The following is a 22,525-nucleotide window of genomic DNA, read 5'->3' as shown; positions in this document are numbered from 1 at the left end:
GAAGAGCCGGAAGTGTTCCTGTAGCCATCTTGAGCAGATCGTGATCTGAAAGCAGCCTCCCTGTGAGCGTCACGGTAGGGCTAGGCGAAGTCATTCGCTTCTTTTTGTTTAGGTTAACCGAGGAGAAATCCTGACAGGGAAGCCCAGCCTGATTTGTTTAGTAGAGAGTTCTCCTCTCTTTTCACCCCGTACTAGAAAGTGGAAGTTGAAGAAAGCTTTTTTCTTTGAAAACTTCCAGGCCTGTACCTTGTTTCGAGGAACAGCTGGATCTGTGATGTAAGCATTAAAAAAAAAAAAAGTTAGCAGTGTCGCTCAAAAAGCTGCTTCTGGTACATACTGAAGCAGCGAATTTCACTTTTATAAAAACAAATAGACCTTGTCTGTGAAATTCTTTTGGAGACACAGACACCACAGTTAAAAAAAAAAATTTAAACTCTCAAAGACTTCCCACCACTTCTGGGAATTAAAAAAAGCCCATGGTTTTAAAAGAAACCGGGGCTTAAGCTTCTTAGAGGATGTTGCAGGTATTTCACGTTTAAAAACCTAGAAGCTGAGGCAAAACCAATATTGCCCCCAAATCCTGGAATCCCAATGTAGGCGTTATAAACAATAGTAGGCTGCAGATTCACTTACTAATTTTTTTATTTTTATTTTTTTTAAAGGTTTTATTGATTTAGAGAGGAAGGGAGGGAGAAAGAGGGAGATAAACATCAATGTGTCTTTGCCTCTTGCATGCCTACCCTCCCTCCCCGCCAAAAGGACCTGGCCCACAACCCAGGCACGTGCCCTGACTGAGAATTGAACCAGTGACCCTTTGGTTCACAGGCTAGTCCTCAGTCCACTGAGCAACATCAGCCAGGGCTAATTTTTTTAATCAAACAATTTTAAATGTTAATATGTCTTATACTAGAGGAGGTGCTGGCAATACAAGCAAAAATAATCGTATTATCAACAGTCACTTTATATGTGAAAGTGGTAATTCTATCACAAAGCAGTATGGTTGTACAAAACAAGTTTTTAATAGGAATGGGTATAGAAGAGTCCATTTAAGGGAGGGCGTCTATTTAAAATGGGCTTTTAAGGCTGGGTAGATCTGTAGGCAAAGCAGTTGTGTTGAGGCTAGGAGGTGAGGGACCTCCACTGAGGTGTCTCCACAGTGAGGGACATGATCTTTTAAAGAATCAATTAGTCACCTCCCTTTTTTGCCGTATTTTGGCCCTTTGAATAAAGTTAAAATTCACACAGCTTGCCTGCATATGTGTACAACCTCTTCCACCACTCTTCTCTCTCACTGGTTAAGCTCAAGCTCTCCCTATGCTTTCCCTCCACTATGTTGTATTGTATGTGCTCTTTCCCATCTCAGGACTTACACGTCTTTGTGCTCTGATGCTCTTAACTCCAGCTATTCACATGGCCAGTTCAACCCCATACTTTAGGTCTCCCTAAAATACTACTGTCACCCAAAAGGGTCTTCTCTACCCTCATATCTTGCACTCTGTTTACTCCTTCACAAAACTTAAATTGGAACATTTAATCAGCTTATTTACTTCCTAACTTGTTTAATGTCTGTTTTCCCCATTGCGATGTAATTGTTATGGCAAAGACTTGTATTTACAACTGTTTCTGCAAAGTTTTGACCAGTGCCTGGCTCACAGTAGGCATCTGGTATATACTTACTGATTGATTATCAGAATGACAAGAAATTCTGTATGCCTGATGCTATGTGGCTTAGGAAATAAAGCTGGAAATTCATCTTAGGGCCAAATTGTATGTCATGCTGATGATCTTGTAGACAAGAAACTTCTTTTCATCAAGTATTTGAGTATTCATGATTTTTAATATTTGCAAATAGCCCCCATACTATTTTTATTAGCACTTTTCTTAATAGGCTGACTTTTTAAACAAATACATACTAAATTTAATATCACTGCCATAATATAAAACCTATATTTTTGCACTCATTCAGATAAAAATACAATGAGTAAAAATGAAAAATATTTGCCAATCTACTATCCAAAATCATCACAGGCACTACCAAAGGTTCACATATAAAACTTTGGGAAGTGCTGCTAAAGGTGAAGATAGCTAACTGATGGTTTTAAGCAAAGGAGCTGTATAGTCATTAAGTATTTTAGAATGAAACATACATAACAGTGGTGGGGAGAATATCAAGAATGAAGCAGACCAGTTAGGAAGCTATTGCAGTCGTCCAGGCCAGAGATGAAAAGGATTGAACAAAGGCAGTAAATGTTGACAAAATAGACTAGAGAGTTTATATAGGAGGTAAACTCGATAGTAAGTGGCAGATTAGATGATGGTAGGAAAGAGCTGAGGATAGATTTCAGGTTCTAGCTTAGATATGTGGGTAGACAATTTCAGCCAGATCTGCAGCATCAAACAGGAGCATGTATGGAGAAAGGGGTTTTATCTTAGATATGTGAGTTCAAAGAACTTGTGTTGTTTTGAGGCGATGATGTCCAACAATATGGAAATAGAGATGCAAAGCTCAAAACAGGTTAGGGTAGAAGAAATATATTTGAGAATCGTGTGTATGATGGAGTTTAGACCACCATAGTGGGTGAGGTTACATGTGGGACTAGGTAGAACTTGAAGAGAAAGAACTAAGGACAAAATCCAGACTTCTCAAATGTATAGAAAAGGTGAGGCAGAACGCTTTGCCCCAGCAGTACAATCTTATCTCTACCAAAAATACTAATAAAAATTATTTTTTATTATATATGTAAAAGAAGGGTCATTTTATAGCTCCCCTGATATAAAAGTCTCAAAGAGTCAATCTGGCACATTAGAAAAAAAATCTACTTTTAATTGTATAAAATTATACAGATAAAACACATAGAAAGTACTAAACATAAGTAAAATCGTTAGCACCAAAAGTGTACAGATCAGGGAACAATTTTTCTCAAGTTCTTTGGGATCTTGCTGGTTGGTATTTGAGAAAAATAGTAAATCCAGGAGGTGCAAAGACAAATTCTTCCCACAACTCACACCACATAACACCTCTCAGAGAAAGGCGCATAAGAGAAATGAGGATTTATGATTTCTGAATTAGGAATATCAATAAAAACTAAATAGACACACCTATTGTTTAGGAGCCTCTGCTCCAACCCTACATGTATGTCATGGAATACAGAGAAGGGGCTTGGAGAATTCAAGGAAGTCCCTTTCAAGCAGACACATTTGTTGCTAGATTCCTTACTTTTAATCCCATATGTACTGGTCACTAAGATGCCTTCAAAAGAAAAAAAGTTGACTTTCATCTTGCCCCTGTCTGATCCAAAAGAAATTGTGGCCTGTTTCCTAACCTATTTCTGAAAGTAAAGTGTATAATTGTTAAATGGGAAGTAATTTTAGAAACATTGAACTTCCCAAGCTCAATTTAAAGTGCACTGAGCTATAATATTGTATAAAGGAGACTACAGAAACAAGGGTAAAACATATCTTAGACCTACAGAAAGGTATCCTGAAGGTGAATGCTTTATCTGTACTCCAGATCTTTTCTCTCCTGTTCCACCCAGGAGAGAGGTGGAGGAAGAGAACATTATTAAAAACACAAATAGTTGATAATTGATTCTCTTTCCCTTCCCTTCCCAGGGTTCCAATTAGGAAGTGCCGTAATGCCAAAGTCTCATCTAATTTACCTGATCAATTCATGCTCTAATAATCAATGTGAAGAAAGAGTAAAAAAAGAGAAAACAAATGTGAATCTAAGGTATGTACATGTAAGGTAGTACACGGCAACAAATTTGTGGCAGTGAGAGAAGGAAAATGGCCCTCACCAAATAGGACTGATAAGTTTTCCAAAGAGCAAAATGATGGGAGGAGAGAGAAGAGAGAAAAATACCTTTTACTTTCTTTGCAGACAAGATGGTCTAAATACAGGGCCTAACTAAGCTAGGGGAGCAAGGGAACAGGAATGAAAAGGGAATACTGAAAGATAAGCAACTTCAACACTGATCCCTTCTGTAGTGAAATTTGGACTACAGTATGGTATCTATGTCCCAGAAGCAATTTAGGTGAAAAAGCCTTGTGAATTGTGTTTATAATTCCCTTCTTGTTTCTGGACACTTTCTCAGGGATGACCTCAAAAATGAGAAACCAGATCTCCACTTCCTACCTAGTACTATTCGGAATGAGAGAGGGGAGTAAGGCAGTGATGAGGAGGGGTGGTGTAGGTTAGGAAATATTGTTACTGGAGGAACAACTTGGTACCAAGTAGGCCCAGGTCAAGATAAACCAAAGCCGAAGGTTTCATATTTATAACCTGTTCCAGTCTCAGAGAAAAAAGGAATTGGGGTAGGTAAGGGAGGAACATAGTCCTTACTCAAGCTCCCTGTTATTTTAAAAGAAAGGAGACACGAACACGTAATCATCCTGTGCTACTGACATGATTATACAGAGTTACTGCAAATGTGAAGCCAACAAACCTCAAGACAGCCTGCTCCTCTTGTAAAGTGGAGTGGAGATGTTTCAAAGAGAACTACGTTCAGAAACTAGAAGAAAAGGGATCTCTTGGCAAAAAAGAGTCCAGGTGTAGAATTTATACATATATACCTATATTTTAAAGTATAAAATTGATAAAGTATGTACAGAAATCATAGTAAATCTTAGAAAGAACATATAAAAAGAGGCCTGGAGAGGATGGGAAACACATCAGTGGATGCCTAGCAGTTGGAAGAATGCATATTGCCCAGCTGTCCAGCAGCCAGCATGAGAATATCCTTCTTCTCTTTGTGGAAGCGCAGCTCCTTGCCTGCCAGCCGGGCTTCATCCAGCTCCCGCTCAGTAGAGGCCAGCTCTCTAGACAGTGCCCCTGGCACACTCTGCTCCCGGCTCACCCAGTCCAGTGCCATTTGGTGGCGAATATCATCATCCAGGGCCCGGTGTGAATAGTGAGCCAACACTTCCTAGAGGGGGAGAGGAATGTGAAGGTCACCGACAAGGTAAAGGTTCATACCACTTAGACCCAACTGGGACTAGGAACTCAGCTTTAGAGTCCTAACTGAAGTCAGCACTTTAAGTCCTCTAAGAAGATTAAGGGAAATTTACTGGTGGGGAAAGCAAGGCAGGCAAAAGAATCACAGCTAAGATTTAAACATGAAAGGCAATAGGAGAGAAAAGGGCACTTTAAGGCTTTCAATACTCACAGGCTGGTATCCATAGGCCTGATGATTTCCAACACAACAGCCATATCAAAATAGTCCCTCTACCAGACTTCCCTCACCCACAGGATCTCTTACCTGTCGAGAGCACTGTCTTTCTCTCATGGCCTTAAGGCTGCCATTCCAGTGCAACAGTTGAAAAACTGTCATTAGCTCCTGGAGGAAGAAAATATAAAGTGCCAGGACAGTGATTTTATATTGGGAGGTTGCCTCAGAATTACATGGGTAATCTTTTACATGTGTTTGTGGAAGTATCTCTTATACCAATCCTGATATGCCCTCGGGAATAGGAAAGTTTATTTTGAAAAATATTCTAACCTCCTGCACTCATTTCTTTTCCATGATAATTCAATGTGTTAAGGATTAGTAAAAGGCGTGCATGCACCCACACACGCGCACGTGCGCGCGCTGACCCATGCTATTAGAGCCAGGGAAGTAAATGGGATAGTAGTACCTGGAACTCCAACATTGACTTGCCCTTGTTGGATTCCAACATGAATCGGAAGGCACCAATCCCTGTATTTGGATTGTCAGCTTCCTCCCTATTGCCCTGGTAACAGGAACAGATAAAGATTTTCAGTTAGAATTACCACCTTGAGCAGCACTGTCCAATAGAAATATAATTAATATATATTAATTTCAATAGCATTATTTTAACCTAATACATACAAAATATTTCAAATGTAAATGGTATAAAATTATTCACGAACTATTTTTCTAGTACTAAGTTTTCAGAATCTGTTATCACATGCTTATAGCACACCTCAATTTACAGTAGCCACGTTTCAAGTGCTCAATAACTGTATGTGGCTAGTGGCTATTCTGGCCAGCACAGACCTAGAGGACTCCAAAGTTATCACACATTTTAACTGAGGTGACAGAAAAAGGTCAATCTGATTTTCCCTGTTTTTACAAGAGAGAACACTGAGACATACAGAAGAGCTCTGAAGTAGTCAAAATAAGAGTTGAGTTCAGCATGTGGGATTGGACTAGACTAGAGGGCAGTTGGGCAAACGCATCTTAAAGGGAGACAGAAGGAGCCATAAGCATGGCACATTCTGGGTAACAGTTTGGCATCCTAAACATTTGCCCCATGTGTCTTCTATTGATGATATGAGCCTTTAGGGCTAGAATTAAGATACATTGATCTGCAAGCATAGTGTCTACAAAAAAAACAATGCAATATAGAAGTTAAGAGCATGGACTTAATAGTCTTGTGGCCTTGTTGAAGTCATTTAACCTTCTTTTCCTTAGTTTCCTTATCTATAAAATGGAAATAATCATAGATCTACCTTATAGGCTTGTTTTGAGAATAAGTTAAAATTTTTTAATTTAAAGAGTAGTAAATATGATTTAAAACGCCAATTATATAAAATGTGGGTACATAATTATACTGGACCTGGTGTTCAATTACACAATCTAAATCCATACTGGTATTGGTTGTTGTTTGGTGCTATTTGGTGGTAATTTAATATTATTGAGGATAATTCCAGGTCCTGGGGCTGGCTGGGACTTCCAAAATAAGGGTATTGGTGATAACTAATAAGGGTATCAAGTTTGTTGGTGACCCTCTTGTCAAACTGATCTAGGAAAATAAGGCCTGGAAACTATTGGGTACACAGGGACCTAAATCTCTCCTCCTGCTTCCTAAGAAATTGCCTGCTTTTTCTAGCCAATTCCATACCACACAACCCTACCCCGCAAGACAAAAACTTTTATTCTGTTCTCTTCGAGAAAGGAAGCTAGGTGGAGTTCAGGAGCCAATCAAGTTATACCCAAATTCAGTTAATTGTGGGGTACTTTATAATGGGGTTTTACTGTGTATGTATCACAACTTAAAATAATGCCAGACACTTAGTAAAAACACCATAAGTGCTAGGAAATTATTGTTATTTTAATTGTGTTAGAATCAACAAGAAGTCAGAACTACTCAAGATCAACCTGTATTATTTTGTGGCTCAGGAGAAACCACCATGCCTCGTGGTAAGAAAGTAGTGGTGAAGCAAAGATCACAAAATTTGGATTTATGAATGAAAAACTAGAGGGCAGAAGGAAAAAAGGTAATCTTCATTATTAGGATTTAGAGCACTGATGTAAGCAACCATTTTCATTTTTGCCTCTAATTGTTCAATATGACACTTTAATTCAGTATCTAAAAAATTTCATGATATGGCACCTAACAATAACCATCATATCTGTACAGCTAACTAGGATATACAGAGGAGGCTGTTGGCAGAGCAGCCTGCCAGCAGATGCTGTGGGGCATAGGAATCCATCAGTCCCAGGCCTTGCTCAGTCCCCTAAGAGCTGAGGGGTTCAATATCAGGGCACATCTGCAACCTATCTGGAGTACACTAGAGTGGCATGACCCACCAGTTGGGAAGTTAACTCAGATGGCACTCATACACTGAACATGGTTTTATTCAATAAACCCTTAACCACAGAATACTTGATGAGGAATAGGAACATTAGGATATAGTTGGAAAGGAATTAGAGTTAATTTAATTCAACCTACTTATTTTACAAATGAGGAAACTCAGACCCACAGAGGTTAAATGATTTGTCAAAAGACAGTATGATATACTGTCAGATTCAGGAATTTTAAAGAAAAAAGGCTGAAAACAAAGAATGTGGTCAACACTCTCCTCTCATGGCTAAGATCAAATAAAAATTGTTATTCTGAAGAATGGAGATTCTACTGGAATATTAATGAGCGTCCATTAAGTTCTCGATTTTGGGGGTTAATCAAAGAGGAATAGTGGCAAGAGAATAATAATTGCTTACATTACTTTCACTTTGTAGTAGATGTTGCTGGTGATCTAACCAACATCAATTTCCTTCTTCCATACTATAGAACCTTAATCTTGTTCTAGTGTCTACTTACTTCTATGTGCCTCAGGGTAAATCCTAATCCCTTTTGGCTGTAATTTGTTTGTTTTGTTTTTGTAATTGGTTTTAAAGTGGGAATTCTGGCCATTGGGAGGTAGAAAGGAGGTCTGTCGGAGAGCTTCTGGGAAAACATTCTTTACTATTAAAGAGACACTAAAAAAGATGGTCTCTTTCTGTCTCTGAATGGACTTATGTCTGAATGTCTGGAATTCTGTAGCCATCTTGAACCCTGAGGGGAGCCAGCCCATGGACAAAGCCAATACACAGGGGTGTCCAGTCTTTTGGTGTCTCTGTGCCACACTGGTGGAAGAAGAATTGTCTTGGGCCACACGTTAAATACATTGTGACACATAATCACACACAAAAAAACCTCATAATGTTTTAAGTGAATTTACGACTTTGTGTTGGGCCACGTTTATAGCCATCCTGGGCTACATGCCACCTGCGGTCACTGGTTGGACACCCCTGAAGAGGATGGCTGAGTGGAAGATGGAAAGAATTTGAGCCAGATGATGACATTCTTGATCCACAGAATCAACCAGCCCTGAAAATTTGCCCTATTTCTGAACTTCCTGTCATGTTAGATAATAAATTTTCTTATTCTGTTAAGTCTATTTGATGTGATATTTTCTATAACTGGCATCCAAAGGCATTTAAATAGGTAACATGTGCTAAGTGCGTGGATATATTTTATCCAGTAATCCCATGTGATAAGTATATGAGGAAATGGATTAAATAATTTGCTCAAAGTCACATAGCTGGTAGAATTGTAATTCCAAAACAAAAATCAGACCCCAGCAGTGCTCATAATCACTGCTTTCTATAATCCAAACTAATGTTTTGTTTTACAATACATTAGGTAACAAGAGTGGCAAATGTACTCTTTAAATTTTAATTGGCTTTAATATAAAAATGTTTTTATTCCCTGCAGATACCGCTGCCTGGGGCAAAGGGTAATGGGAGAAAAGCTAATGGATCCTAGGTAACAGATCCATCTGTTCAACTCTTAAAACACAGAAGAGATAACTAAAGCAGTTTATTTTATTTTTAATTTTTATTTATTGACTTGAGAAGGAAAGAAATACCTGATTTGTTTTTCCACTTATTTAAGCATTCATTGATCAATTCTTATTTGTGTCCTGACTAGGGATTGAATCTACAACCTTGGCACATCAGGAGGATGCTCTAACTGAGCTACCCAGCCAGGGCCCTGAAGCAGTTTAGTATATGTAATTACATCTTAACTGCAGAGAGGATAGAAACAGAAAATTGATCTGACTTTATCACCCTGTGGGAGGGAGGAGGAAGGCAGTGTTAACTTCTAAGATGTACCCTAATATAGAAAAGTCTATAAGTTGACTTGGGTTCCAGTCTTGGCCCTACAACTTACTAGCTCTACCACTTTAGGCAAAACTTCATTTCTGTGTTTTTAGTTTCCTCATCTGTAAAACAGGGGTAATAATAGTATCTATACCTCAGGATTGTCATTAAGATCAAATGAGACATAGTACATATAAATACCTAGACTAGTAAATAATTAGGATTAGCTGTGGTTATTCTCCTCATCAGCATCATCACTTGAAAAAACAAATGTTCTTTTTAAAGAGAGTAAATAAATTATCTTCCCCATTCCCAGAAAGGAAAAGAGCCAAGACACTGTATTATAAAGTATTCTTTATTAATAAGATACAGTAATGGAGGCAGGAGACAAGTGACAATAAAAGCAGTCATATAAAAAAAAATAACAGTGAAGCAAGAATGGACTAAGGTCTAAATCCAAAATTGGGAAAAACAAAATTCAAGCTTAATTTGTTTTGAAATATCTCTAAAATTCCATAAAACTTGAATTAAATATTTTTAGATACCAAAGAGATACAAGGGTTTCTAAATACTAAAGAAACAAAATAGCAACAAAACCATAAATCACACATATAGAATTAGAGACTGATACTTATGGAACCTGGAATACAAAAGACTGACAGAGGAAAAAAACAGAAGAGATGTAGACAGAAAAATAAAGAGTTCATGCCCTGTTCCCCAGTAATATACAAGATGTCCAGCCAGGCAAATTGTCCCATCTCCCACTCTCTTTCCTTCCAACTCCAAGTAACTTACATTGAAAGATGCCAGGGCCTCAGAGACACTCTTCTCAATGAACTCATCAGTGATTCTTCGGGAAGGATGTTCATTAAACACAGAGTTCATTAGTGCAATCTTTGCAGCACTCCTCCGGGCCTCAGCTTTTGTGGGGCAAAACTAGGTAGGGTAGAGAGAGAGAGAAAATGTATATATGTGTGTCTGAGAGACAGAAGGAACAATGGATGAAAATGCATGGGACAGAAAACAGACACTCTAGATAAATCAGTTTGTTCAACACTAAAGTTGTTATTGTAAAAATAGTGGAGATATTTGGAAACATAATTTTGGTTCAACATCCTGAAGTCATTAAAGAATTGGATGGCTGTAGCTTATACCAAATTGAATATGGAATAAAAAAGCTGGTTGAAGTCAGCATATAATCACTGGATATGAAAAATAGCCCTGTTTAAACCGTCAACAATTAATTACTCAAAAGCCAGATTCTGACCAGCCTGTTAGAAATCTGTATTTTGTTCTCTTGTTCTGTGGACAGGCAAGATTTTTCTTCATCCTTCTAGATAACCTAAGATTGGAACAAAGCTGTGTCTAGCCTGCTTCTGCAGAGGAGACCTCTAGTCTCTATCAGAAGCACTCATCTGGGATTCTTGGCCTTCACTTTTATCTGTGAGAAGGCAGTTCCCCCAAGGAGCTATACCCAAACACAGTCTAAGGTCTGAAGAAAGGATTCGTAGTTGTCTTTTTCCCCAGTGGAAGCTAGGAGAAGAGAAGTGGCTAGGGGAAGGAAAGCTGCTGACCTGAGGAAAGCAAGAAAAAATTTAAAAATTCATGGTTCTACATTGTATCCAACATCGGTATCAGAAGAGTCTGATTTTCAGAAGTCTTAAATCATTCAACTTCAGACCCTTAGGCACCACAGTATTCCTTTATAAATTCATCTTAACTGGCTGCTTCAAAGACCTCTGCCCTTTGTCATTTATCATTAGGATTAGAAGAAAGGGAAAAAGTGATGTTACAACTTTAAAAAGTAGACCAAGATATTATTTGGTACTTAACCATTCTTAATTATCAATAATTCCTAATTTCCTTTAGCTGACAGGTCTCTCTGAGACAGCATACAGAGCTTGGTACATTAACGGTCCAGCTTGGGGAATCACCATAAAGTAATCAGATCCTTATTCAGCAACTTAATGAGATGGGAGAAGGGAAGGAAAGATCTTACTCTGTAGAGGAGGAAACATAAGCATTAATCATCCTGGGCACATATTTATTTCCCTGAAATAGCTGGGGGCTCTAAGGGGTAAAATTTAGTTATCTGATTTTTGTGTATTTTTCTATTCTCACCCAAGGACATGTATAAAGTGGAAGGGAGGGAGAGAGAGGAGAGAAACACTGATGTCAGCCCTGACCAGTTTCCACAACCCAGGCATGTGCCCTGACCAGGAATCGAATCCGTGACCTTTCAGTTTATGGGACAATGCTCTAACTGACAAAGCCACACTGGCCAGGGCAGTCATCTGATTTTAAATGAAGCTTCCTGAGGACTGTTTCTGTTTGAGACAGGAAATGAATTGCAATGGCACTCATTCATGCAACATATTTATTAAGTAATTACTCTGTGCTAGGTACTGAGTTTGGTGGTAGAAATTTAAAACGAACAAGGAAGAAGACAGACACCATCTCTGCCTCCATGGAGTGTCATCCACTAGGAGACATAAACAATTGTATGTTGTGATAAGTGATATGATAGGAGAAGTTCAAGGTGTTATGGAAGCACATATCAGGGGTTATAACTTTGTCTAAGGGTTGCACAAACCATATGGGAAACAGAACAAAAGTATCTATTCTCTTTTCTAAATTCCTATTCAGACTCTAACATTTCAGAGGGCTACCTTCCTATATGCAATGTAAAGAATCCATCTTTGATGATAATATTCACACTCGTCAAATTTCTCATTACCCTATAATAGCAACCACACTTTTCATCACTATATGTTACATGTTTTTTTTTTTCACATAATTGTAGAAAGCTAGTGCTAGAAAGACTTTAGAGATAATCTAACCTATCTCCTTCATATTATAGATGGGGAAACTGAGGCCCAGAGAAGTTACCTGACTTGCCCTGCTGGCAGTCAAAGACATGAAAAATTGATTCTCCTAACTCTTAGATGGGTAACATTTCCATCATAGTCCCACTCTTTTGATCTCTTAGAGAACTCAGACATTGCTTTCCTTAGTAAATGTCTATGAAAACATACTTGAGGCAAGGGATACTATTCCATGTTCTCAAAAAGAGATGGCAGAAAGTTAAAAAAGCCAGATGGGAACATGGGTTAGATGCTGGTAGTCTGATACACTGAGTAAGGACATTTTTTTCTTAAAAAAAAATTCTTTTTTTGAGTAAGGGCATTTTTATCACTGTTGAAATTCAAAGTGGGTTTGAATTTTTGCAGGCTTAAAAGCACACTACTGAGGTTCTTTTGTGATCAAATGAACCTCAGATGCTTACAGGAATGATTTGCCCAGAATTGTTTTAGGTCCTCATTATTTCAAACAGAAATTTAATGGCCAAAGTGATGGAGAAAGCCATTATTAGCACCTAAGAAATTATCTTTGCTACTGCTGCTTCATAATTCTTACCTGGAAACTGCCAAAGCAACTTCCCCCAGGCAGGGTGACATAGCAGACATAGGGAGGGGTGTTGGAGGGAACCATTTCATAAACCACTAGAGCCCCATTCTTCAAGTCAGCCCCACGAGACTGCTTCATCTGCCAGAATTCCTGAAGTGCCTCCACCACATTCACTACAAAAAGAGAAGCAATTAAGTACAGCAATGAGAACTCCCAAGTGATGCTCTCCTTCAGTAGAGTATCTGTAACCTGTACCTATGTTGAGTCTACTCTCTTTAGCTTCCTATCTATCACCATTTAAAAGCATTTTAAAATGAATAAGCTTAGACAGTGATTAAGTCAATTGGCATAGGAAGCCCAGAGTATGCCTTTCTCCTCCTAGTTCACATTTTGATTAGTCCTAGACTCCAAAGGAGAGTGACTTAAATATTGAAGGCAGAGGTTCCAAGGTGAGCAGACCATTATCACTGCCTGATGAAGTGCAAGTAGATTATTCTACAATTGGTCAGCTGCCCTAGAATAAAAATAACCACCACAATAATAGGTATAAACATTTACTGAACACTTACTGTATGTCACCCATTTCTCTAAGTTCTTTACCCATTTAACCACAACAACCTTCTGAGGTAAGTACTTTTATTATCCCATTTTACAGATGAGGGAAATGAGGTATATAGAAGTTAAATAACTTGCCCAAGGATGTAATAGCTAGAAAGCAGAAGAACAAAAATTCAAACCCAGGAAGTCTTAGGTGCAGTCAATGTTCTTAACCATTATGTAATACTGCTATTCAAGGAAATATGGTTGTATTAGCTATTACCAAGCCTATGCTTCTGGCAAGCAAATTCATGGCCAGATTCCTTTTCCATCCTGGAATACTATGTGAGATTGATCTATCGATCGATCGATCGATCGATCGATAGATATAATACTATGGCGGGGGGAGAGAAATGAATTTCTCTTCTGAGGTTTTCCCTAGATATAAATCATTTTTGGAGAAACTGTTTATTGGGAGATACTTCTCCACAGGTTTCTTGCAATCTCTTTTCAGTCTTGCTGGGTATGCCAAGATTTCAAGGCCCTGGCTGCTCTTTACTTAGGCCACTTCTCAGGATTATGGTTGCAGTAAGAAACCTTAACAGATGGATATTTTTCGGTGGGATGAAGAACAAGCCTTCCACGTTGAACTTCGGAGGCAAGGGAAACCAATGCAGACAAACATGATACTCATGCTACTTGCTGTGCTAAGAGTAATAATAAAGTCCTTTGTCTCTGACCCAGAATTTCTTGACTTCTGCCAGCACCCATGAAACAGTAACAGGCTAACTTATTAGCTATAAATAGGGTAAAATCTAACACCAGACCCGATGCTGTATTCCAGAACAGTTGCCCTCATCCCCCAGTATTGGACTCAATTATTCCACAAATATATATTGAGTACCTCCTCTGTGCTAGCTAGACTCTGTGCTGGATGCTAGGCTACAATACTGAGCAAAACCATATACTGTTCCTTTTCCTTATGCAGCTTACAGTCCAAAAAGGGAGAGAGATTTAACCAAATAGTCTCAAACAAATGAAAGATAGCCAATGTGATAAGTGCTATAGAGAAGGGGTAAATGGTGGGAAATGTTATAGGAACATCTGACTTAGTTAAGAAGCTACTCTTACAAGGCAATGTTGAAGTTCAGATGTAGTTATATTTTTTACTAGGCAAAAAGGTAAAAGACTAGTGCTCTGAGCAGAAGGCATGACATGTATAAAAGGCTCTGTGGCAGCAGGGAATATGGTGAATAAAGTGACTAGTGGGTCTAGAAAAGAGAGAGCAAGGTAAAGTATAATTCAAGATGAGGTTGCAAAAGGAAGCAGGGACCAGACCAGGCCATAATAGAGAATTGGCTTTATCCTAAGAGCATTGGGAAGCCTTTGAAGGGTTTTAAATGGAAGACAGGATGAGATCAGTTTGCCTTTGGAAAGGGTCACTTTGACTCTATGGTCAAACATTTCAAATGACTTTAAAGCCTCATCATAATAAATTCATAACAAACATTCTCCAATATCTTCCAACATTACCACTCTCTACTCTCAGTTACAAGGACTTGTTTGTTCTTTTCTTTTAATTGAATTTATTGTGGTGACATTGGTTAATAAAATTATATAAGTTTCAGGAGTACAATTCTTTTACGTTGTGTTAGTTCAGGTCTGCCAAGGAGAAGACACCAAGATAAGATAGACATGCAAGAGTTTTATTGGGGAGGATGTAGAAGGAAGTGTCTTTAAACCACACTGAAGGCCTGACAGCTGTGGAGGGAGAGAGGGAAGGGAGGAAGTTTAGAAATGAGAGACTGCAGCACAGTTATAAGAAAGGTTTGGCCAGGCCATTGGGACAAAGAAGTACCATATCTCATCAGATTTGCCTGAGTTAGTACCCCTGCTGTGCTCAGTCATTGGCTGGGAGCAGCCTAACAGATAAGTAAACTTAGTGCAAATATGTAACAGACCTAAGGGGGACAGCAGCTTAAGGCTGTCAGTCAATTATTCTCCCTGCAGAAGGAGATATGAACAGCACATTTTCATGGCTGCCAGACACACATTAAACAAAAATTTGAGCATGTAATAGGGGCATTGCTCTATTTTAAGCATTAGGAATACAAATATAAATAACACATGCCCCACCAGCAAGGGGTTAAAAAACTACTGGCCAATAATAACTTATCTCACCTGTTCTACAACTGAAGCAAACACTCCATGTACCAGCCAGAGTTCAAAAGCTGCATAAGCTCTTTTCTAACACCCTATATTTAACTGACTTTTTAGAATGTTCATTCTTTTACTAAAAGACAGCATGAAAAGGAAACTTTCTTTCCCACCCTTAGTTTTGGCAGGGGTTTTTCAAAGGTCACTGCTGCCCAGGAAGCTCAGCCATCTTTGTTCTTTCCACTGAGATCTTTTCAGGCCCAGTTCTCTCTTTGAGATAATTTAACACAATGTGCTGAATGACAATTCTCCTTACATGCAAACAAAAGGGAGAATACTGAAATAAGAAAGGGGAGGAGAACACTATAATGGGGAAGGTCCTATTAAAAAGCATATATCCATTTTATATCCAGTTAAACCCCTCTTGGAACAGAATACAGGTCTATTTTTTAATGATTATTCAAAACCACAGGAAATAGGGAACCTTATTTCAGAAATGTGAATATGAACTAGGAAATTGGGCATGTGCTCAGGTAAAAAAAGCAATTAATTGTGATCTGCATTTGAAAATGCTCATAGACTCATTTCTTTTTAGAGCTGACAGATACTTTAGAGATCACTTAGTCCAGCTCAGGCTAAGAAAGGGTAAGTGATGTGCTTGGTGTCACACAGCTGTAGCAAATTTGGGGGCATGGAGTAGACATCTGGTTACCAGTGTTTTTCAATTTGGGAATCTTAATACAGGGGCTAAGATTAAGTTCATAGTTAAGCTTCATGGGGGTTCAAAAGCTCCCTAAACTATAGGAAAAGTATGTGTGCATGCACATATGAGTATTTATGTGTGTGTGTGTGGGGGGGGGTCTGCCCATAGTGTTTATAAGATTTTCAGTGAGGAAACATGGATATAATAGTTTATATAAGAATGTTTAAAAAACAGTGAGATGGGAGGGTGGCAATGACTGAGACATGCACAGCTGACAGCTACAATTGCTTTTTGAAAGTCACTGATGGATGCTGGGGTGAAAGGGAGAAGACAGACCAAGAAAGCAAGGAATATTTAATTACTTGTGCTACGATGCTGAATAGCAATAAAAAAGAGAAGAATTTTGGTTTTGTCCTTAGGAAATAAAATATTAGATGAGTGTCTAAGTGAAAATGAGAGGCACAGATTATAGTAAAAAGTTTATATCATAAAAATAAATACAATTCTGTGAGGGGGGAGCATGGATATAGATAATGAAATTGAGAGGTGAGTGAGAAGGTTCTCCTTGATCAAGGATGGTAAGAATAGGCTGGTCTGACTTAATTCACATTACAATGAAGATAGGGAAGCTGGTGGACAATATTTCATCTGACATATCCTATGTCAGTTTGTAGAAGGTACCCCTGAATAGCCCAAAGTGCACAGACTCTTTGGAAGCAAGGCATTACAAAGTGACAGAGACTTTAGGAGAGGACTGTGGTAGGCTAAATGATGTCCCCTGCCAAGATGCCCATGTTCTATTCCTTGGAGCCTCTGAATGACCTTATATGGCAAAGACTTTGTAGATGTGATTAAGTTAATAATCTTAACATGAGGATATCCTCACCTTAAGGGGATGGGCTCTAAATACAATCACAAATGTCCTTAGGGAATGATATTTGATGAAACATCAAAGAGGAAAAGGTGGCAGGGACAGGAGTAAGGCAGTCACATGCCAAGGAATGCTGACAGACACCAGAAGCTGGCAGAGGCAAGGAAACAGATGATCCCCTAGAGTATCTGAAGGGAGTATGTATCTGTTGACACCTTGATTTTGGCCCACTGATACTGATTTTGGACTTCTGGCCTCCTGAACTGTGAGGGAATAAATTTCTGTTGTTTTAAGGCACCAAGTTAGGGATAATTGGTTAGAGCAACCACAGGAAACTAATACAGAGTCTAATCCAACATTTCAAAAGTTAGAAATACTCAGACCAATCAATTTAACTCCATGGTAACTTACAGGCAAAGAAGCTGTCTGGATTCTGAGGAAAAGGAACAACTAAATAGAAAAAATACCACACAAGATTCACTTCTTCAACCTTGTAGAAAGCTGGGCAGACTTTCCAATCATGTACCCATATTGTGATATAAAGGGAGAGCAAAAATAGGTTTGAAGAGAGCAATGCACAAGTTACCTAACAAGGAAAGTCACTCAGGCAATCATGCCAGTTTAGAGACTTCCAGCTGTCAGACATTAGAAAAAGGAAACTATATGTATGCCATGTGGGAAAAAGGGGCAAAGGAAATGGTAATGCTAAAATACCTATTGTATGCACAGTGTCCAAAGCATTTCCAAATGCATAACAATAGCAGCCACTTATTGAGTACCACTTGTTGCATGCGTTACACTCAGTATATCATTTAATCCACACAAAACTGTCAAAATAGGTATTATAATATCCATTTTACAAAAAGTGAACAAGCTAAAAATTGGTCACAGTGGCTGAACCAGGATTTAGAATCAAGGTTTGCCTCCAAAGCTCACTCTCTGTTGTACTATCCTGCTTTATTTCACCATTCATCCTTGCACATGGTCTGTAAAGTGGACTTTGAACTCCATGAAGATAGGGACTGAGTATCTGTCTTATTAACCACTGCATCTAGTGAACAACAAATATTTGTTAGATGAATTAATGGAATATATGAGGTCTAGAGAGAATAAGCAATTTATCCAAGATCACACAGCCACTATTTAACAGCGCCAGGCTCTGATTCCAAATCTTATGCACTACAAACTAAGATCCTACAGCATACTTGAGCTATGCCCAAAATACCCTGGGCAGGGATTTGGGGGTGGAGGCTATATAGCAGAAACAGGTAAAATAACAAAAGAGTTTTTGCTTGTTTGTTTTGTAAAAACACTAAGATCCTACATGAGTGAAAGTAAAGCTAAAGACCATGACTGGAAAAAGGTGAATTTGGAGCAGTCAGAAGAAGATGAACAATGTGAACTGAAGATGATGCAGTAAAGCATTGCTAGATCAAGAAATGTGCTGGGCAAAGACCAAAGTAAATTATATGCAGGGAAATACAGTCAGCCCCCAAACACCATGCCATCAGTCACAGGGGTATGGGGGTACACGCCAATGGCAGCTTTGCCTAATAATCAAAGCAAAATAAATGATTCCATGTGGTGAAGGACTTCTAAGCGAAAATTGGCTGAGATTCTGTTTGCCTGAAGCTGGACTATCGGCCAAACTCTCCCAAAGTACTGGCTGGACACCCAGACTGGAAACGAGAAACTTAAAAATAATGAGGACTGGTGGGAGGTAGGGAGGTTGGAAGAGAGAATTGCTGCGGAATCTGAAGTCTAACTGGTTGTTCTTTGTCAGTGCTATCCCCTTGTTACCTCATCATTTCTAAGGAAATGAAAAAGGCTTCACAGGACACTCAGTTTAGTCAAACCAGAAGCTTTTCAGGTAACACAGGCACACACACAAAAAAATCCACTCCTCTACAATTTTAATAAAAAACTTGTAAGTTTCCAAGAGGAAGGATGCAGATATGGAGTGACTGATCCTGGCTACTCCTGTGCTCAAAGGCAGACCTTCCCTTGGTCTCATCTTAAAGAGAACTGAAGCAGCAGGACAATAGCTGATGGCAGTTCCATCACATAGCTCTGTTAAATATAGAAATTAAACTAGAAAAACAACTATATCCCTCATGATGAATTTCAGAGTTATATGCATTTGCATTCCCAGCTCCTAGTATAGAGTGCCTGCCCCATGGTAGGAATTCAAAATGTTGAAGAACAAAGGGAAACTGATAGTAAATATATCATTAGTCATATATAACCAAATGGATCAAAAAATCTATTTTCATAGGAATCTGTGGGTTTACACTGTCAGGATTTAAAAATGGGAGAAAATGAGACATATCCTTCCCAAGGAAATATGAATCAATAAATTTGATATAATACTCATCATTTTTAAGTTTGCATTATGTGTCAGGTGCAATGTCTCATTTAATCCACATCCTAACTCCTGAGGAAACTGAAGCTCAATGAGGTTAAGTCACTTCTCCAAAGACATAGCTGGCAAGTGATGGAGATTTAATCTGGGATTTAATCCAGACTTGTCTGACTCCACACCCTGTGTGTGCTCTTTTCACTACACTTTCTTATGGAGAAAAACAACCTCATTACTGTCTATAGAGAAAGTCCTGCAACCATTCTCTGCATTATTATTAAACTAGCAAGTTAAAGATTTAGGACCTGACCAAACAGAAGCGAGGTCTCAGAAAGTCCAGACCTAAATTCTGTATCCCACATCCATCACTATATATGTATTCCTTGTTACACTATAAATATGGAGCTCCAACTCAGGCAAACATGCATTGGTTAAACAAAAACAACAAAGAAAATCCTGACATTCCCCTTTTCAGAAGCGCTAGAAATTAGGCTTCTTTAAGGTGAAGATTTCTAACAGAAATCGGATTTCGGCCTGGCTCATTTCCACAGAATGTATTGTAACACTGAAAGAGCCAAGGCCTGGGATTTATCCTCAGTTCCTGGGCAAAGGCCAGGAAAACTGAACCAGACAGGCCAGAGTTGAAAGGATCCAGACTAAAAAAGATACCAAAGTGAGGTACTAAGTCACAGGAAGCTGGTGTGAATTCAGTAGTACGTGTCCAGGCTTAAAAGCAGTTATTAAAAGTAACTTGTGAAGACACCACGGAACTCCCAGCAAATCTAAAGTTGCACATTAGGAATTTTAGAATGACAGTACATAAGAAAAGAATTAAGAAGTCAAGGCGATGGAGTAAATTTACATGGGAGCCCAGAAATTGCTGAGATCACAGAAGACTGAAGAGCATATGGATGAGAGACGTTTTAGATCTGAGATAAAGGACAGGATCTCACACAATGGGGACCTGTTCTCAAAGGCAGAGATGTTAAAGCATTAAGCTGTAGGAGGAATTCCATTTTTGAAGGAGAAAAGGTTGGGAGGAAAAGAGGACCGTATCTGTAAAAAGGGGTTCCTAGAGAATATAGTAGTAACTCAATAAAGGGGACGGGTGAGAGACTGAGTGTGTGTATGAGTGTGTGCGTGTGCGTATAGCCCAGAAGGAAACTCCCCAAAAGGAAATGTATGTGAGGGCTCTGCGCCAGGAAAAGCAATCCAGAGGACTGTCGGAGCAAGGCTCCCGTACGGAGGATGTCCCGCAGGAGGTCAGACCCGCAGACTCACCTCGGCCATAGCCCTGCGTGTGCTTGGCGAAGCTCCTCACCACGGCCTCCACAGCCTCCCGCAGCACCGCCGGGCTGCCAGCCGCTCCAGGCGGCAGTGGCAGTCCGGGGGCCCCGGACAGGAGCAGGGGCGGCGGGGGCGGTGGGGCTGGCGGGGTTTGGGGGGAGCCCACTGAGGGTGTGGCGGGGGCAGCCACGGCCCCAGTCACTCCGGGGCGCAGCGTTCGCAGAGTGCCCCTCCCGTTGGGGCCCACCCCAGGCTGCAGCCGCTGCGCTCGCATCGTCTCCATTCCTGACGCCAGTGGAGTAGCGGCCCGGAGCTTGCCAGTCTGGCGAGCTATAACGGTCCCAACCACCCGCGCCAGCTAGAGCCTAGGGACTGAAGGCGGTGCCAAAGCCTAGCCGTCAGTCAAGCGGGGGCGGGGACGAGCCAGGTCCTATGCCAATCACCAGGGAGGGGGCGGGAGTTGGCGGGCTCCAGCTCCGCCATAGGCTAATTATTGAGGAGGGCTAAAGTTCTGAACACCCAATTGCACAGAGAAAAAGCGATCGCTCCGTATAAGAGAAGCTCGGAGTGGGGGCGTCTGTGGGAGTACTAAAAACCCGGCCGGCCCCTAGGGCGGGGCTTGCGGCGGTCGGAGGGTGGGGAGGAGAATTGGCTAGGAAGCAAGGCTGGGAAGAATTACAGACGTAGTGAGAGGATACTTAGAGAGCATTGGCCTGACCACTTCATTTTAGAGATGTAGTTGAGGAAACTGGCTCAGAGAAGTGATGTGACTTGTCCAAGATCACATGCAATGGAAGATGCTGACATTTAATAAGAAAATATTTACTATATGTCAGACACTATGCCATACACTTAGGACATTGTCATATTTAATTATCACAATCACTAAGTCAATTTTAGTATTTTATGAATAAGGAAACACACTCAGGCTAAACTGCACAAAATTAAACAGGTAGGAGATGGCGAGGATGGGGGTGGGAGTGGGGTTAGACATAAGCCTTCTGAGTCCCGATACTTTGATATTTTCATTATATCACATTGCTGAGTACTTTTCTGATTTCACCTATTCTAGTTAGGGAAGTAAGAAAGAGTAGAATGCGCTGCTCCTTTGCCTCCTATTAGGTTGAGGAAGAGTTAGAATATATGCAGAAAATCAGCACACTAAGAGGTCCAGAGAGCAGATTAAGACAGGTGCCCTTGTTTGTAGAACCTGTCAGACTGGGTTTCTCTGTGTACTCTTACACACACACACACACACACACACACACACACACACACACCCTTTGTCAGTTGACCATCATGCCATTTTTATCGAGGTGAGATTATACTAATTCTCGCCCCCTGCCCCCCCCCATGAAATCAAGGATGAGGAAATATAAGCCAGAAGAAAATGAATGAAATGCACCTGGTTAGATGAAAGTTAGAACCCATAGGAAAACCTGTGAGTGGTCAAGAACTAGGAAAAGAACTAGAACTTGAAAAAAGGACACAATCTACTGGGATGTATCTACTGATAGTGGAGGGATTCTTCAGTTAAAGAATTTGAGGATAGACATAGGGAAGACTGGGGGAAATGGAAGCATGCCATCTGCCTTAAAACCCTGAGGACACAGGACACCTGCCTTTTCTTCTACAACCACAGTTGGTCAGTTGGACTCTTGGAAAGAAGGTGGGTGGAACCTCTTAAGTATCCCCTAGAAAGCATCATAGCTATAGTTAGCATCACCTCCCTCCACATTCCTCATTTCCCACATCCCATGGTAGAAGAGACAAAACAGAGACTTCTGAACACATTTATTTGATATGTCAAGTGG

At 39.9% G+C, this 22,525-nt stretch overlaps 1 protein-coding gene and 1 long non-coding RNA gene across 2 annotated transcripts; one reads left to right on the top strand and one right to left on the bottom strand.

Moving 5' to 3' along the window:
- Positions 1-5: 5 nt before the first annotated feature.
- On the top strand, positions 6-8,638 carry LOC129062020 (uncharacterized). Its single transcript, XR_008528254.1, has 3 exons — positions 6-74; positions 3,613-3,730; positions 8,491-8,638. It is a non-coding gene; the product is annotated as an uncharacterized LOC129062020 (long non-coding RNA).
- On the bottom strand, positions 3,738-20,994 carry LIX1L (limb and CNS expressed 1 like). The gene is made up of 6 exons (XM_054562795.1): positions 20,706-20,994; positions 12,807-12,970; positions 10,185-10,325; positions 5,635-5,730; positions 5,259-5,336; positions 3,738-4,925 (listed from the first exon to the last, which is right to left on the bottom strand). Exons 1-6 carry the CDS (start codon positions 20,992-20,994, stop codon positions 4,683-4,685), a joined length of 1,011 nt encoding a protein of 336 aa, XP_054418770.1. The 3' UTR covers positions 3,738-4,682.
- Between the last annotated feature and the right edge of the window lie 1,531 nt (positions 20,995-22,525).

Source organism: Pteronotus mesoamericanus, unplaced genomic scaffold, assembly GCF_021234165.1.
Source record: "Pteronotus mesoamericanus isolate MK-2021 breed Mesoamerican mustached bat unplaced genomic scaffold, CSHL_Meso_final scaffold_705, whole genome shotgun sequence".
NCBI classification, from domain to species: Eukaryota; Metazoa; Chordata; class Mammalia; order Chiroptera; family Mormoopidae; genus Pteronotus; species Pteronotus mesoamericanus.
This window is presented reverse-complemented; position numbering and strand designations above follow the sequence as displayed.

What these genes read in the sequence shown, in the direction of transcription:
- LIX1L (XM_054562795.1), bottom strand. Translation starts at nt 20,994, where the DNA reads ATGGAGACGATGCGAGCGCAGCGGCTGCAGCCTGGGGTGGGCCCCAAC. An exon ending in CACGCAGGGCTATGGCCGAG is followed by an intron (nt 12,971 to 20,705) that starts GTGAGTCTGCGG and finishes CTCTTTTTGTAG; the next exon opens with TGAATGTGGTGGAGGCACTT. An exon ending in AGGCCCTGGCATCTTTCAAT is followed by an intron (nt 5,731 to 10,184) that starts GTAAGTTACTTG and finishes TCCTGTTACCAG; the next exon opens with GGCAATAGGGAGGAAGCTGA.